Source organism: Xiphophorus couchianus, chromosome 20 (genome assembly GCF_001444195.1).
Source record: "Xiphophorus couchianus chromosome 20, X_couchianus-1.0, whole genome shotgun sequence".
In the NCBI taxonomy this organism is placed as follows: Eukaryota; Metazoa; Chordata; class Actinopteri; order Cyprinodontiformes; family Poeciliidae; genus Xiphophorus; species Xiphophorus couchianus.
In genome coordinates this window covers 18,251,307-18,269,154 of record NC_040247.1, presented here as the reverse complement: position 1 = coordinate 18,269,154, position 17,848 = coordinate 18,251,307, and the positions used below count along the sequence as shown (strand labels likewise).

Here is a 17,848-nt window from a genome sequence, read left to right as displayed (position 1 = left end):
ATTCAATTACATTTACAATCATATTCTACTTTATTGACAGCCACACCCATCTTGAGTTGAGTGTGGAGTGGGGGGTTGTGTGCAGAGTAGCAGAAGGAAGGGATTGGCCAGGGTACACTCTGACTGTACACATTGCTGCAACAAAAGCGATTTGTGGTTTTTTGTGTGTTTTTTTTAAAGCATTTTATGCTTTTGAGGTGAACACGCTCCAGTCTGAGCAATTCAAAATAAATGAGCATTCCATTTGTCAGGGCAGGCTGGAGCTTGTGCAGCTCAGACATCCCTCTGGCTCTCGGCGTGTAGGTGCGGTGCCTCTCCGCTGCGCTGCAGCCGCTGTTGCTGCAGGGGGAGCATTCGTCCATCCACAGAGTGCTGCTGCTGCTGCTGTGTGCTGCGATGTGCGGCGGCCGCCTTATTATCAGTCTACCCCATTTGCTCCCTATATCTGGTTTTACTTCCATCAGTCCGCCGCGGAACGGATCCGTCATCACAGGGGAGCGCAATGTGCAGCAGGGAGGTGACACGTCTTGGAGCGCGTCTTAACTGAGGTGAGGAGCCCGTTCATTTTAATTCCTTCAATAATAAGCCACTAATTAAAGACAAAAGGGCCCGTTCTCAGGAGGATGTTTTTGACGATGCTTCGAGCTCCAGATGAACATTGAACAGTCTTTTTTTTTAAGCAACACACAAGCAAAAAATGTATTTGTGTGCAAGAGATTGCCTAAATGAGGGGTGAGGTTGCATTTGTCAAATGGGTTTAGGATGTAAAGCGTGCATTCGCCTTTTACATGGAGCTCCCCTGCAGTATTTTTCACCGTTAAAGGTATAGGCTAATGGGCCTGCTTGCTGCTTGCCGATTGGCATTTCAGCCCCGCTGTTTCGGAAGGACGGAGAACTGCGTTATCCTCCCATTTTTATCACAGATGTCGGTCGGTGGATGGGATGTGGCGTTAGAAAGATGGACCCAAATGAGCAGTGATTCTGCCACTTTGGGAGGAACCCTCAGAATATCCCAACAATGCTCCTCATAGTTCCTGCCTGTGAGCCACTTCTCACCAGCAGGCATGTTGATTGTGACACCAAACTGACAAAGGCATGTCGTCCTGTTTTTGCCCTTATTAAAACCTAATATTCCTATTTTATTTTTCACTCATTTACTCCTTTCCCCCTTTTTACATTGGAGTTTTACGCACTAACTTCCTTTTAACGTTGAATTGTAACATCAGCCTAATTTCTGTTAAAAATAAATAAATAAAAATAATTCTCCCTTACATTTTTCATCAGGTTTTATTTTCTTTAGCATCAACAATAATTTGATGCTAAAACCAATATATTTGAGTGCTTATTGTCATGTTTGGAGTGTAATGGATGACCCAAAGTTTTGCATGCAGGGAGAGCAAAGTCATTAATAAGAATTAACACAAAGAAAACTTGCTTTGACAGCAGATGCTTTGGTTAGAGTCTAACCAATGTATTAAAAATCAACCTGAGACACGGAGTGAGGAAAAGGGCTGAGTAACAGAAAAATCAGTGGAGAACAATGCAATCCAGATAGCTTAAGTAAAATCCAATTAGATACCATTAAAAAGTATGCAAACTGATTGCAATAAAAAAAAAACAAGTAGAGAACTACATATTTAAAGTTATACCCATTAGCGCAACCTTTGTGGAATACACTTACAGATGAGTTTAAGGAACTAAACTCAAGCAGGATGTACTTGCTTGACATCTTGCCAGGATGACTTGCAAGATGTACATCTGAACTACTTCAGATGTACTTTTAACTTAGTAAACCAGAATTACTATTTAAATCTACTAAACACTCAACATCCTGACTAGATTAATCAGTGTCCCAATCCTGTGATGAAACCAAACAAAAACATTACATTTCAACAGGGAAATGCTGTAAACTTTCTGTCCTGCCGACATCACTTTCCAGTGGTGTGTGTTGTAGGAATACTCAAGCAGTTAAAGGGAATGATCAATATCTGTTTTGTCTGTACATCCAGTAGCTATAGCTTTCAGCTCTTCACATCGTAACGGAGCTCAGCACAAACTGTAGCAGCAGATCGAAGTTACTGCCATACTCGCTGAAATTGAAAAAAATATAAATATATTATGATTTGCGCTATGCTAAGTTGGGTTTACATTAACTGCTGCCATCTCGAGGTCAGCCGCTGGACTATGTAAATTTAGAAAACATCTTAAGATTATTTTGAGACATTTCTGTTTTATTTGATCTGCACATGCACACTTCTTCTTTAAATGCGCAGTGAAAGAGATGCTGGTAACTTACTGTTTACGAGTGAGCTTAACTCTAAATAAAGTAATGTTCACTCTAAACAATAAATGTGTTGTGTTTTTCACTTCATATATATTAAGACGATAGTGCATTTTATTGTTAGCCTAATAAAGTTAACTAATTTCTGTAAGTCAGGGTAGCTATTAGACTTTATAGTGTGGAGAGAAGAGAAAGCAGCAAAGGAAGCAGAAGAGTTAAGAGTTACATGTGAGGCAGGATAGCTGAGGGAAAGGGCAAGCAAAGGAAATTAGAGGACGAGAAACAGCTGGCATACTGGCAGAGGAAACAGGACAGAGTAAACCATGCCCTGTTTCCTGGACAGGAGTGTGAACTCAAATCATCCTGACACATGGAATGAGGAAAATGGCTGTCAATTTATATTAATGTGCATTAACTAAAGTGTCTAAACAATCTATTAAAAATCAACCTGAGGCATGCATTTTTTATGTTTTCTACGAGCACCCTCTGCTACTTAGCAGTAAGAAGATTTCTGCATATTTATCAGATTAGAACTATGATAAAGTTAATTGTGAAATCAATCAAGTAATAAAAACTAACAAGACAGAGTTACTCTGCTTTTGATAGTGAACTTCCAGAATAACTGGGTTGATTGTTTTGTTAACTTACTTGCAGATGGAGCAGAAACTCAGATGTACACATCACTGCCTGCTTGGTTTCTGGAAATGCTGGTTCCTCCCAACAAAGATTAATAATTCTCTGACTGGATCGAGCCACTGAGGTAAAATTTGAGTAGATTGAGTTTTTCTAAAATGCAGTCTATGCTGTGTAATGATTACTGTAGCCTGAGCTGTGCTGCAGGCATCTGTTCAAAAGAAGAGTGTCTCTCAGACCCGACAACACAGAGGCTTGTGTTGTGCTCCATTCACACTACGTCACATCTGGAGGCTTGTAATGGATTCTGTTTGGTTATGTTGTGTTTTCTTAATTGCTTTCACAAATGGGTGAATTCTCACATAATCTCACAGTATAGCTCTGTCTTAATAAACAGAGCTATACTGTATATGGACAACATGACCGATCGAAGCACTGAAGCTCACAAGCAGATTATTCCTTTTTTTGTTGTTGTTGGTCACATTGAGAGGATAAAGACCTTATTGTGGTTTGCTAGAAAAAATGTGTGGCTGCGAGGAACTAGAATGGTGAGGGAATAAAAAAGAGTAACAATGCTGGCCAAGAAAATGAATGAAACCAGATACAAATTTCTTTGTGTCAACATGGTTAACTGTTAAAAAGATAAAAAATATGCCAACAATAAACACAACTAGTCTTTAATATGGACTATTTGTCTATATTTAGTCAGGCACAGCACATAGTAAATGATACAAAGTATGTTTATTTAAATTCAGTCTCACAATCTATGGTTTTATTACAAATCCAAAGTGTATTTGTTAGACTTCAGATGTTATTTACATCACTATATCGATTATTCTTCACTCAAAGATTGTATTGATCATCAATAGAACCACCTTACACACTTTAGGAGAAGAAGCAGAACACCTTACTGAGATCTGGATCTGTCACCTCCCAGTCAACCTGACTGGGTTTCTGGACCAGTGATTCCAACACTCATCTCCCAGCTTGGCTAATGGGAAAATATAATTATTCAAACTGGCCTGAAGGATTGGACATGTAACCAAGTCTTTACTAGAGTTCCTAAAAATAATAACAATACTACAGATGTCAAATGAGGATGCAACATGAATTTTCTTTTCACAGAGAAAGTTGTCCAGGCAAAAACTATTTTCACAGAATGACATTTGTCACTTTGAGCAGCATTGTTGTATTTATGGTTTCCTGAAAAAACAGGAGGCAGTTTTTCCTGTAAAGAAAAAAAAAGGTAATTGTTTTTTACCATCTCCATATTTAAATACACAAATCTCAGCATTTGACAGAATATAAGACAAATGTGAAAATAAATAAATGACCAGACAGTTTATTTTCTTAAAACAGTTGTTTCTTTTGCTTTTCAAACAATTGTTTCAAAATGGCTAATATTACCTCAGAGCTTTTCTCTTGCTTATTCAAGTGATGCCATCTTTGTTTCTAATTAAGATTAATAATGTAAATAAAAATTCATAAGAAATTTTTATTTAGAAAATGGTTTGAAAATCCAAGTAAAACCAAGTTATAAGTTGAAATAATATAAATTTATCAACTGAACATTTTAAATGCTATGAAAGCGACAAAATACACAATAACTGAATTGACAACAAATTCAACTGAATCATGAGTTAAAATGACACATACAAATAAAAACCTCTCTGTTATTTTCACCCATAGGAGGAAAGTTCTTAGAAATCAAACTGCTGATTGTGTAATAACACATAAGTATAGAAAATACTCATATCATAACAGGCTGCATAGTGACAGTGTTGTTTATACTGTTTCCTTGGTTCAAAAAAGTGTTTCATTGAAATTCATTACACATGGTGCTTACATGTGTAATGAATGAAGACATTTGGCAGAAGCATTCATACATAGAACATCTCCATAATGAAGCATATGGAGGTACAAAGGTTTCTGAAACCAGTTTTCTTCTAGCTTTGAGAGGAAAACATCCATTACAGTTATAAAAACCCAATCCTCACTGAGTTTTTGCTTTTTATCTCTGAGACAATATTGGCTGATTACACACATTATCTGTTTATACATAAAATTAGATTACAGATTCCATTTCCTGTCCATGCGAGAGTTAATCATAATAGTTCCCAGCTTTTGTAGTTCACTGTTTCGTTAACGTTTTGAATTCCACTGAGGTTTCTTGAGTGGCACACCCTGTGTTGGATATTGCAGGGTGTCTCATAGGGTGTGTACTTGACAATTAAGCAACTAATGGGTGACCTGTCTACACCTTACGCGACAGGTTTCAGTATGCGGTCCCTGAGAAAGACGGTGCTGCTCGCCATCCTGGTGTCTGTGGTGCTGGTCCTGGCTCTCCTCCACTCATGGCCCACTCGTGCCTACAACACGGTGGACGTGTGGCAGCATCTAGGGCCGACAGTGGAGAGGCACCTGGAGGAGAGGCTGCCAGAACTGGACCATCAGTTAAGCAGCGTCCCCTTTCATATCAGGAAAAGTGTAGCAGGGTAAGGCTTGTATTCTTGGTATCATGAATTCATTTTACCTCATGTGTGAATCAAAATCTACTTACATGTGAATTTGGTTGTCCACTCAGCTTGCTGGCACGCAATGGGTGCGTTTGTGAGGGTGAGAGTCCAGGAGTAAACCTGCCCTTCGCCCAGCTGCTGTTCCCGCGGGTGTCAGCTCACTCTCTACACACGGCCTTTGACGCCTCTGAGCTGGAGGAAATGAAGATGAGACGAGCTAAAGAGTACAGAGGTTTCCAAATGAGGTAAATAAGGAAGTTACAGTGAAGCCTGGGAACAAAACTCATTAGGGCACTTATTATTATTTTTGTTTGTTCATCCATAGACACAGAAAAACACACAGAAATATCTTGTAAAAAAAGAAATACTGGCCATATTTACCAAAATCAAGTGATCAACTAAATTATGTGGAAAAACAGAGAACATTAGACTGATAAAATTATACTGATTATTCTGATGGCTTATGGGTAATATTTGGTGTTTTTAAATATCAAATTAAAAGACAAGACAGGTTTTTTTGTTGGGTGGAAGAACTTAAAAAGATAGGATCATAATACTTAAACAATTTATTTTCAATTAACAATTTATGTGGAATATATCTAATAGGAAACTCTGCAGACATAAAATATCAACAGCATCTAGTCAATAATGAGTTACATAATTAACAGTCTGTTCAAATCAGACAAAAGGGTTGATGACATGAACTGTTTTCTCACCTGGAATGAAAACAGGAAATACAAAGCCTTGTTGAAGTGACAGTGACACTGCATGTCTCCGTTCATAAAAGTGTATTTATAATTCAGGTTTATATATTTAATATAAAGCTGTCTTTAGTGTTTCATTGGTTATAGGTGCTACGTTCTGCAGTTTCAGGCTTGTTTTTTAGAAGGTTGTTGTGGCACCGGTGGTGTTTATTTGCAGCAGCTCAGACAGGAAATAGATAAAGATGGAAGGTGTCTCAGAGTCAGGAATTGAACCGCTGCGTCGAGGACTAACAGGCTGCCACTTTACCTCTATACACTATGCTGCCCGCAGCCATTTTCAAAGAGCAAACAAACCCATACATAATCTCTGCTTGTTCTCGTAAAGAGTTGGTTTCAAGATGATCTGATTGCTTTTTGCATAGTTTTGATCAAAAACCTTCCTCATCAGATCCAAGACTGCTGCAGACACGCTCATCATCGCTGAGGCCAACAATCCCCTGCAATATCCAACACAGGGGGTGGAAGTACGGCCCCTGAAAACAATCATCATCCCAGGTATTACTTTACCCGACATCTCTCCTCATGTTGTGTAAAAGTCTTGAGTCATTTCTCAATGTTTTAAAATATTTGGATTCAAAAAGTTTGACTTTTATCTAGTCTTTTAAAGTAATTTCAATCAGTCCAGATTTTAAAAGGGAGCTGCAAAACTCTACACCAGTGTGACTGGTAATCTGCAACAAGACAATTATAATAAGAAGTATTCACTGTGTTTTTAGTATTTGTTCATTGCAAGCGTATCTTTGAGTATTATTACATTACAATATTATTTGTTGTTAGTTTTAATTGTGACCGTTTCGAGATCATTATAATTGTGAGATTAATATTTCTCCCTAAACATTGGACTAGTTACAGATGTCATCAAGTGTTATTACACTGTCAAAAGCTTTAACAACACAGTCATTAATATTTCCACCTGCCGGAAATAAAGTGGAACGAGTAGAACCAACAATAAAGATTTCATTAAGCTTTATTACCCTGTCAAATCATTTAATGATAAAGTCATTAATAATTCTTCTTACATCAATTGGAACAAGTAACAACAGTTATGAAGATGTTATTAAGTGTCATGATAGTATCATTAATTGTTAGAATTATTATGTTTTGTTATCTTTCTTACATTAGTAGTTTTATATTACTAGTTGTTTTTTATTTTAAGGTTTAGTGTTCTCACCCCAGAGAGGAGGAACTTGTTAAACTGTGTGTAAGACATAACTAACCTTTCCTTGACCTCAAGCATGTTTTCACAGGTGCTTCTCTAGGGGGCCTTCCTGAGATACTCCTTAGTTGCCTCTAACTGTCTGTGTGTAGAATTTAGTTCCTGTTTCCCTTCCTTGTTATCAGGGTAGCCCCCTTTTTGTTAAGATCACTCTCCCACTTTCCATTCACTCCCTTTCTCTGCTAATAAAAAGACAAGTTCTGCAGCAGAATGGCATAATGCAAGGAGATCGGCTTGTAGGAGCTGATCCTCTGTGCCTTCTCAATTCTTGCAAGAATTTGGTTGAAAACTGAGTAACGTTGTCTGTGGTTCTTTTTATATAGGTTGAGAAAATACCTATCATTAATATTAACTCTTACCTCAAATAAAGTGAAACAAGTAGCAATGGTTATGATGTTATTAAGTGTTATTACAGTGTCAAATGCTATACTGATAGTCAGTAATATTAAGTCTTCCCTCAAGTGGAAAACTGAACTATTTGTAACTACCATCACAGCTGTAGAACGAACGCTTTGTACAAATAAAACAAAGGATTACTTGTTCTTCAAACAAAGGGTCTGAAATACTGATTGAAAAACTAAAACAGAATTACTTATTCTTTAACTTAAGAAAAAAGGTTCTTTCAACAGTCCTAACATTTTTTGCTTCGATTGTGTCAGCTATCTCCTTTGTTATGGCCTTCCTGTAACGCTTTGAAAACAGGGAGATCATCTTCTTGTCTTAATTTCCTGGAAGCAGCTCTCAGAAATTATAGCTGTTCTTGCAATGGTTGTACTCAACGTTAATCATGGTGAAAGCCTTTTCATGAATTCAAACTTGGTGAATCTCTTCTGGACATTCTCATAGTGGGTGATGACTCAATCCACTGTGGTCACTTAAAAAAAGGAGCAAAAACAAATAATCAAAAAACAATGTGATCTTAATTCAGCATTTATTTAAAAAACATTCCAAGAATGATGCATTCCATTCTTGTAGACTGGCATTGGTAGACAATACCAGTCTACCAATGCCAGTTGGTAGACTGGCAGACAAATGTTTAGTAAACTTGACTGGTTGTTATAAAGTACAATGTAATTATTTCTGATCAAATATTTGTTTGGCAGAAGTTCATACAGCCTGTTATTCAGAATGCATCATTTAATGTCTAGTTTTAGGCATATGAATGTATCTTTTCACTTAATGAGCATTTAAAAATTTTTCCAACCAGACACCATGGTTTGTGGATGTTTGCAAGAAGTTTATTAATAAATAAATAGATTAAATACTAGTTTTACATTTGACAACAATAGCTGTCTAAATCGTAACTTGTTAACTCAGCTGGTGGATGTTGATTCCTGCTCTCCTTTCCCCACTTGTCCCCTCACACTCTCCTTCACCTGGAGAAAATAGTAACACAAAAATGACTTACAAAATTTTCTTGGGGAATATTTCACCTGCTCCTTTGTCTTTGGTCATGTTCATGGCAGGTGTTATGTCATGTTTATGACAGTGCCATGTCAGTCTTGTGCAAACCCTTCAAATAAAGTGTAATCAAAAATGACACTTTTAAAAACGACAAGAAGTCTGTATCAATGGGACGAAGGTATCAATAAATAATAGTTGTTTTTTCCCCTAAAACTCAACGTGAGAGATTATTGTAAAAATTTGTTTCAATATGATTATTACTATCTCATAAAAAACAACTTAAATTTCATGTGTTCTTTAAAATATTGTCAAATGCTAATATGTTGTATGTTCTGGGAGAAAGCAGGAGAGTTTAAAACCAGATGCCATCATGTCTGTACTGTCTCAGTTGATAACAACGATGCTGCATGAAGCTTCAATCAGGACTGCCTAACTATATGTGTTAGGTAAAGTCAGGACTCCATCCTGTCTCCCCTTTGTCACATTTGACGAGGTAGAGCTTAAACCAAATCACAGACACAAACTGGGTATGGTCGGTATGTTTGTTCATTAAAGAAGAACAAAAACAATTACAGGAAAAAACTGAAGGGATCATGACACTTCATTTTTCTCAAACAGGATTCTTGTATCAAAAAGTTTTTTCTGCATTGTTTGTGAGTGAAGTAATTTTTACCACTGACTGAGAAATATCCCAAAGCAGCATCTGTCGCCGTTTTGAAAAACTGAAAACTCCTGCAAGTCAAATTAAAACTAACTTATCGTTCCAGGCTTGGCCTTACACGACCTACCCAGAGACAATTACACAGTAAGTATCCTCCTGTTTTATTTTCTGCTGTCCAGATTTGTGGATTTCTGTAACTTTTTCCATTTCATCTTCCGTCCTGCTGCAGATAAACATTACTGCCACACTAGGAACACTAAACGTAGCAGCAGAAGTGGAGGGAGTGAAAATAAAAGGTGATGGAGGGATGCATATGAGTCTGTCCAGCAGTTTGCTGCTGAACTTGAACCGACAGCTGCAGTTTGTCACCTACACAAACACAATGTTTCATCCCAACACTGCAGACACAGGTAAGACCTCTTCAGATTTAGAAGTGGTTATTGCTAAAAATTTTATCAAATTAATTACAGTTTTTCCCATTTTTATATTTGTATAAAATCCTCCTTCAGTTCGCGCACAATGAAACTATTCTAAGATGATTTATGATGGTTTGATCCTTGATATTTTTGAAATATTTCATACTGTTCAAATGCATCTCTAAAAGCACAAAATAATATGTACCTGTACATAGTGAGTGGATGTGAAGTTTTTAACTAGCACTGCATTTAGATGGGTCGTTATTTTCCAAAATAGAGAGGAAACGAATCACTTTTTTTTTTTTTTTGTGTCCCTTAGTGGAGCTTGAGACAGAAGGTCATCAAGCTGCCTTCAGCATCAAGATCCGTCATGGAGTAACTCCAAAACTTTACGACACTGGACCTCAGGAAGGTACAGTAGCATGATCTTTTTATTTGTGATTTCTGCAGAAAGAGTGCTTAACATAAAATCTGTCTGCCCTCTGCAGAGTACAACGTCAGTGCGCTTGTTACCGTAGCGACAAAGACCTTCCTGCGTTATGAAAAGCTTCAAAAGCTTATTGACAGTATCAGAAAATACTATCCTGCAGTCACGATAATAATTGCTGATGACAGTGAGAACCCAAAAACCATTTCTGGGCCTTACATCGAGCAGTACATCATGCCTTTTGGGAAGGTAAGCAAGCTGGTCTTTCTCTGCTGTTGCAGCTAATTCTCTCTGAGTCTGTAGAGCTCAAACCTCTTGTGTCGTAGGGTTGGTTTGCTGGACGAAACCTGGCTGTTTCTCAGGTCACAACCAAATATGTGCTTTGGGTGGACGATGACTTCTTCTTCACGGCCAATACCAAGCTGGAGAAGCTTGTAGATGTTTTAGAGAGGACCACTCTGGATCTGGTTGGTGGTCTGGAAGATAAATTGTTGCTCAAAATGAGTCTATAAAGTTTTATCGCGGAGATTTGACTCCATGTTTTCCATTCTTGTGTTTTTGTAGGTTGGGGGTGCAGTGCGAGAAGCTACAGGGTACACAGCTACTTACCGACAAACCATCTCCATCGAGCCAGGAGAGGAAGACGGAGACTGTTTGCACATGAGAAGAGGATTTCATCACACAATTGAGGGATTTCCTAACTGCGTTGTGACGGATGGGGTCATTAATTTCTTCTTAGCTCGCACGGATAAAGTCCAGCAGGTCGGCTTTGACCCCCGTCTCGCCAGGGTAGCTCACCTGGGTGAGTACAGTAAAAACACTGAGATCAAATTTATTATCAAAACAGCAAAATATGTGCATTTTATTCCTTTCTGGATCATTTAAACCACATTTGAAGATACGATGCTGACTAAAAATAGGGTTCACCTAATGTTCTCATAGTGTTATCATAGTGAACATAGTGTTCACTGTGATATTTTTAGAAAAGCTTTGAGGCAACAGCTGCAGATGAAACAGTAGTTATTTTAAACTTTGACAAACAGTTCAAATTAACTTGCACATCCTCTCTGCAGTGCATGAGTATCACACTCCGGGGAGATGTAGGTGTTGACACCTACACTTTTTATGCAGTTTTGCTCATATACTTCATTTCTGTGGTGCTATGTTTGTGGCACTAATGTGAGTGCATATATTTATCTAAAAAAACAATAGTTTGTGGTGTAGAGCATTTATGTCACACTCAGTTGCTAAATATGTGTCTGACATGCTTAACTCTGACAGAAGATATGAAATGTCTGTGCTTGCCGCCACCCTGACGCTCCAGCACATCATGTACAAAACACTTAGAGGGAAAATATTGCACAAAATTTCCACATACCACATACCGATTGTTTTCATCCAACCACAGCATTCCTAGGATAGAGAAGAACCAATCAGTGCAATATGTAATATGTAGTTAAGCAAATCTGCTTACTATCTCATATAGGAATATGTGATATTATTGAAAAGACAAACCAAAATGATGAATGATTCGATGTTCTGAGTTCTCTTGTCTTCTTATTTCTTTTTTAGAGTTTTTCATCGACGGCCTTGGATCTCTCCACGTTGGTTCCTGTGACGACGTCATCATCAATCACGCAACCAAAATCAAACTACCATGGGTCACCCAGTCAGAAAGCGACAAGACATACGCCAAGTTTCGCTACCCTCCAGCTTCCTCTGACGCCACACGTACAAAAAATGGCCTCCTGTACTTCAAAAACCGGTTTCAGTGTTTGACTCGTAATTAGCGTTCACATCTCTCCTGGTCTCTCTGAAGGTTTGTCTGTTCTTCCTGAATCTCCAAAGGCATTTTTCTCCACCCTGCACTGACACATAAAACTCGTGGCAGCTTGGTTTGTTCTGCTGTCACCTGCCTTTGAGGCAGTTCTGTAAAAACCTGAAGAGAGGATTGATGGGATTTATTTTGGAAAGACCTAGACAGTCTTCTTTTTCACATTGTTTTCCTGTGAGATATGTGTTTTCTTGCTCGGGAAACCAATTATGACACGGATGGAGTGAGAACAAGAACTCCATTATTGGTGTGAGACACTTCTCCGTAGGAGACAATCCTGAATTTTCCAGTGCCACATGAAGAATATTCAGATTCAAAGGTCTGGCTGCAGACTTTGGAGTGCTTCAGTTATTTTTGTCACCTTTTTTCCACCTCCGTACCTACAGTCCTCCCTCAAAGCCCCGTCTGAGAGAGAGAAACTTCTTAATCTGTCCATCTGGAGCGACGGCTGCTGTAGAGAGATCGGGGAGCAGCTTTGGTTGTTTGTCTGAAACCGTCTGGAGCTTTCCAGTTTGTGTGTTTGCAGCCCAGTGAATGAAAGGAAAAATGCATCTTGAAATGCTGCCCAAAAGGAAACATGGATGAACCAAAGTGCATGTTAATATCACTCAATAAAATCAATGACTAATTAAAAAACAAGCAGGTAGAATAACTAATTGAGTTCTTGAAGCAATTAGTCAGAGTCAGAAGAAAGCTGTGAGTGACAGAAACACGGATAATGTTTCTATTCCGTTTAGGTACCGAAAGTCAAAGAGTGTGTGGTGCAAAGTTATTATACTTAACTAAAATGAACAAAATAACAAAAACTGAAATTGAGAAAACATTTTTGTTTACTGAAATAATAAGTAACAGGAACTAAACTGACTAATTCATCCTAAATTTATAGATCTAATGTCCTTCGCTTGTGTGTTCATGAATTGTTATTTATTTTTATTTATTAGCCATTCCAACTGATGTGAAATCGATTTTTTTTACCCCTCACACAAGCATTTCAATTACGGCACTCCATACTCCTCCATGGCGCCGGGCCCTTAGCCCACGGATTGGCGACAGCAAAAGTTGTAAGACATTGAGTAATTTTTTTCAAAATGGCATGTTCTGTTGAGTGTTCATTATACAATCAATGTATACATAATCAATAATTTGACCTCTTTGAATTCTGCACCTAAAAATGAACCAAAGTATGAAGAACAAGAACTACTCCTGTAATTTATAGAAGCTAAACAGACACTGAGCAATATTTAACTGTTGTTTATAAACTAAGCAACATACCATAAAAATTCATTACATTAACAGAAGTAGACAAACAAAACGTCACAACAAAATAAAGCTATAATATAATTAAAAACAATTTAAAAAGATGTCATAACCCTGCTGTGGTTGAAGTAATGATGCCATAATTTTTATCATGGCCTCTAGGTGGCTCTCTTGAACCATTTCACCGATTTCTTGACGCATAGAATATGCCATTTGTAAAAACATTTTATTTTAACTATTCAGGATATTTTTCTGTCTTGTTATTTATTTGTTTCTTGTTGGCAAACGTGTTATTTCTGATGACACAAAGATTACAACATTAACAATACTGTTAGCTAAGACTTCTGCACAGTCCTGTTTTGTCTCATTTCAGAGTTTGTAACATAATTTGCCCACAGATTTGATCTTTTGCAAAGCTGCATTTGTTGTCTTGACACAAATGTATTGTTTTATTTCCTTTAAACTGTCCCACCCATCACTCTAAAAAAAAAAAAAAAATTACCAGTACACAACTACTGAAATGGAAAGTTTTCTTTTACAGCATTACGAGCCATTTTTATTTCAAATGATGCTAAATGTCAATAGAAAAAAAATTGTTTTATATATTTTTGATTGATTTTAAGGTATGAAGATGTACACCATATTACAGCACCCTTAACAAATACTGTATTTGTACGCCTGCTAAGGATTTCCACACGAGCCTTAAAATAAATGGTGGTTAGGGAAATCATGTAACTGTGTGCAGTAGATTTTTTTATATACATTCTGTGTGAATGTGTCAAGATAAACCTGGATTATCATCCAGCTTGGTTTGTCATGATTGCCAAAGATCAAGAATTTGCAACCTTTACAATTCAAAGAGCCTTTTCTGGCCTTAGCCCAGCAAAATAAAACTGATTAAGATTTTTAAAATATATTTCTATTACAGAATATCTGCTTTATATTAGAATGTTAATATTTGCACATAGTTTCTAGCCCAAAACCATTTTTAATTAGACAGAGCTAAATAAAAACGACTGTCATTTTTAGTGTGATTTGAGGAAATGAAACCCAATTTTTCCAGAAAAACCCCCCCAGAAAATAGCTAAGTTTTGTTATAGTGTCTATTTGTAGAACCTCAGTTGTTTATCATTTGGTGTTGGTTGATTGGTAGCTAGATGGAAGCAAAAATACATAATTTATTCAATTAAATTAAACAAATCAATTAGTAAACGTCTCAAGTAAATAAACTATGTAAATAAACTAAGTCCTGTTTCTGCTGCACATCTGAGCAAATCTCTCATGATTTAAACTAAAATCATAAAAAAAACACTCAAAATGACACCAATAGATCCACAAAAGAAATCATGACATCCGTCTCCCCAGGGACAGCATCCATTTCCTCCTCGGGGGTTCCTTAAGCATTTGCAGCCCGTTTGTCACACAGTCTCCCAGGCGAGTCGTGGCTTTGCTCTGGGCGCTCCTTCCAGTGAGACACGCAAGGAAAAGCTCAGCAGGAACACAGCCGGGAATCGCCTCCAGTTCCCAGAATCAAACTGGCTCTGGGGATGTAGAACAAAACTGAAGCACAAATCTGTTGCAATAATTGTTTTTGTTCCAACATCAAACATAGAAATTAAAAAAAGAAAAAAAAACATTCTAACAACAGCAATATATTATACATCCCAAGAGAGGGTATTGATACACAATTATCCCATTGTTAAAAAATAAAAACAACTATGCTAAGGATTTAAAAAAAATAAAAAGTATAATTTTTTAAAAAAGCATTTTGGGTCTGCAGCCTTACAGAATCATACAGAGGCAGTGTGAGTTAATGAGTGTTGGTCTGACACTAAAACCGTGTAAATGAGCGAAGAGCCTCGGGGACTGGATGCTACGAACAGTGGAGACGACAAACAGGCTCTCTGAGCAGAAAGGAAGTCATTTCTGAGGTAAGAGCCACTGGTTGTTCCTAAAAGCTGTAGACAAAAACAGCCAAGTGTGAAAATTAATGTGAAGTATAAAAACATCTAAGCAGATGCAGTAGAACTGGCTCTTAAAGTCACACTACAGTATGAATTATTTACCTCATTAATCATCTCAATAGACACTGGAGTTTTTGGCACTGGAAAATGTGGCAGTCAGTGCTTAGACTTGAATTAAACACAATCGGTTTTTCTCCAGTAGAGCGTGGTGCAAACATACAAACATCCAGAAAAGTTAGGGTAGAATATCTGGTTCCTGAAGGCACCAGAAAAGCAAAAACAAAACCGCTTACTGTTCATGAAGAAATGGCCATGTAATCCTCCTTGGATGTTACCTCAGAAACTAACAGAGTTTCTTTTGTTTCAGAGACAAGTGAAAATAATACAAGGGCCCAAAGACTAAACTATGTGTTTTAAACTATTTCAAACCAAACTGCTTTGCAAAAATATTAATTCTGTTTAAACTTACTTATATTGTGACCCATTACTATGATGGCTTTTAATGATTTAATGATTGAGATTTTAAATCTCAATCATTAAATTGAGATTAATGATATCACAGTGTGATACTGTGCACACAAAGCACAGTATCACACGGTGCTTTATGTGATACACCAACACAAAGCACAGTGCAATTGTGGATTGGAAGGAAAATGATTCATGTCTTTTTCTACAAAACAAAAATTGAAAAATGGTGTTGGGTCTATTTCCTGAAAGTCTCCTAATCTTTAATATTTATATTTGTATTTATCTAAAAACTTAACAAACAGAAACCATGCTTTTGGATTCAGGCCCCTTTCCTCTGACACTCTTAAATAAAATCCAGTTGCCTTCAGAAGTCAACTAATGAATAATCAGAATCCATCTGTGCGTAATTCAGTCTGAATAAATGCAGTTGTTCTGTGAACGCCTGTTAACGTTTGTTAGAGAGCATGAGTGAACAAACTTCATTCCATTCATCTTGCCAAGAATAAAAAGAGGACGGCACATCTGCAGATCTTCCAAAAACATGGCCGTTCACCGAGACTGGAAGAGTTGCTGAGATCCACAACTCAGGTTGGAGACAGCAGGGAAACTACTGGTCAAGCATGCAACAAACCTGTTCTTCACAAAGAAAGTTTGTTATAAACTTTCTTTCTGAAGAAAGTATAAGTATAATATAATAGGGTAGCAAAAAATTGACTGTTGAAATAAATTCACAGACAGTTTGCCATGGATAGAGGACACAATATGTGGAGGAAGATATCACCCTGAATACATAATCCCCACAGGGGAACATGGTAGTGGTGGCATCATGCTGTGGAGAAGATTTTTTTTTTTTTTTTTTCAAAGAAGCTTATCAGATTTTACCCCCCCAAAATATGGATCTAAATATAAACCACAAAAAACGGCTAGAGTCTGTCAACTGAGGTGAAAGTTGACCCAACCAGAAACATGCAACCGGAGCCACCATTAAATGGCCTCCACCAAAGCATTTTATGTGTCAAAATGGTCCAGTCAAAGTGAACATCATGTGTCCGTGATTTGGCCTCTTAAAATCCTAGTACATTGAAATTTGTAGTCGTATAGTAGCAGATAAAGATTACTGAAGGACTGCAGAAAATGTCAAACATTTTAAATTTAAACATGAAACAAAAACAGGAAGTTAAATTTAAAAAAAGAAACACACCTGAACAACATTTCTGTTTTATACCTTTTTTATCGAGACACAACATACAGTAACATACTGTTATGATTCCACACAATCGTTTACTAAAGTGACAATGACAGATGATCACCACATTATAATCTTTGTTCCCTTTTTCCTCTTTCGGCTTGATTACACCACTGTGAGAGTTTCCAAATGTGCTTATTCCAGATAACACTCACAATGGGAGGGCAAAAACAGTCCACTGAACGGAAAACACACGCTATTTGCTAATCTGTGGGGAATGCACATATGGATTTGATCCGAGACTTAAACTGCAGGCTACAGATATGTGTCACAGAGCTGTGATTGCAACTCGGGAATTTTATATGTTGGTTCAGAGGGATGAACGTTGTAGTCATTAAAATACCCAGTGAAAAACAGGAGAGAAGAAGATTAAACATGTACAACATCAAGGAACATGAAAGACGTATCTGCGGTGAAATGAAACATTTAAAAAATTTCAGTCATTGCTACCATTTTGATCAACTGTATTTCAGATATGTGGTATAAGCACATAAACTCAGACACATTCCGACATGGATTATTTTGTACGGTTTTTCTGGCCATCCGGTGTGCAGCAGTGTGGGAGTCTCTCCTGTCAGGCTCCAGACAGGTGAAATGAGTTCATGCCTTAATGATGGTCAGTGCTGCTCGCTCTCCTTTAGCTGATCCAAGCTGTTTGGACGATGCGCTGGGTAGGACGCTCCATCACAAAACGCAATCGTCTGGAAACCGGCACCCACAGGCTGAGAGGAAATTTACAAACACAAAAACATCCGTAAGAG

General features: G+C 37.5%; 2 protein-coding genes across 4 annotated transcripts in view; one reads left to right on the top strand and one right to left on the bottom strand.

Moving 5' to 3' along the window:
• Positions 1–177: 177 nt before the first annotated feature.
• b4galnt1b (beta-1,4-N-acetyl-galactosaminyl transferase 1b) lies at positions 178–14,141 on the top strand. Of its 2 annotated transcripts, XM_028002088.1 has the most exons (12): positions 180–548; positions 2,936–3,041; positions 5,187–5,409; positions 5,499–5,675; positions 6,583–6,689; positions 9,582–9,619; positions 9,705–9,885; positions 10,211–10,303; positions 10,380–10,567; positions 10,645–10,785; positions 10,883–11,120; positions 11,891–14,141. In XM_028002088.1, exons 3-12 carry the CDS (start codon positions 5,195–5,197, stop codon positions 12,106–12,108), a joined length of 1,596 nt encoding a protein of 531 aa, XP_027857889.1. In that variant the 5' UTR covers positions 180–548; positions 2,936–3,041; positions 5,187–5,194; the 3' UTR covers positions 12,109–14,141. The 2 variants fall into 2 exon arrangements, with proteins under 2 accessions (XP_027857890.1, XP_027857889.1); XM_028002089.1 differs by lacking the exon at positions 2,936–3,041 and having other exon boundaries at positions 178–548.
• Positions 14,142–17,052: 2,911 nt separating this feature from the next.
• The window catches only part of arhgef25b (Rho guanine nucleotide exchange factor (GEF) 25b), a 31,115-nt gene continuing 30,319 nt past the window's right edge, over positions 17,053–17,848 (bottom strand). For both annotated transcript variants that reach the window (XM_028002083.1, XM_028002084.1), the window contains one exon: positions 17,053–17,809. In XM_028002083.1, the coding sequence (XP_027857884.1) occupies positions 17,705–17,809 (105 nt within the window). In that variant the 3' untranslated portion in view covers positions 17,053–17,704. The remainder of the gene's footprint in view (positions 17,810–17,848) is intronic.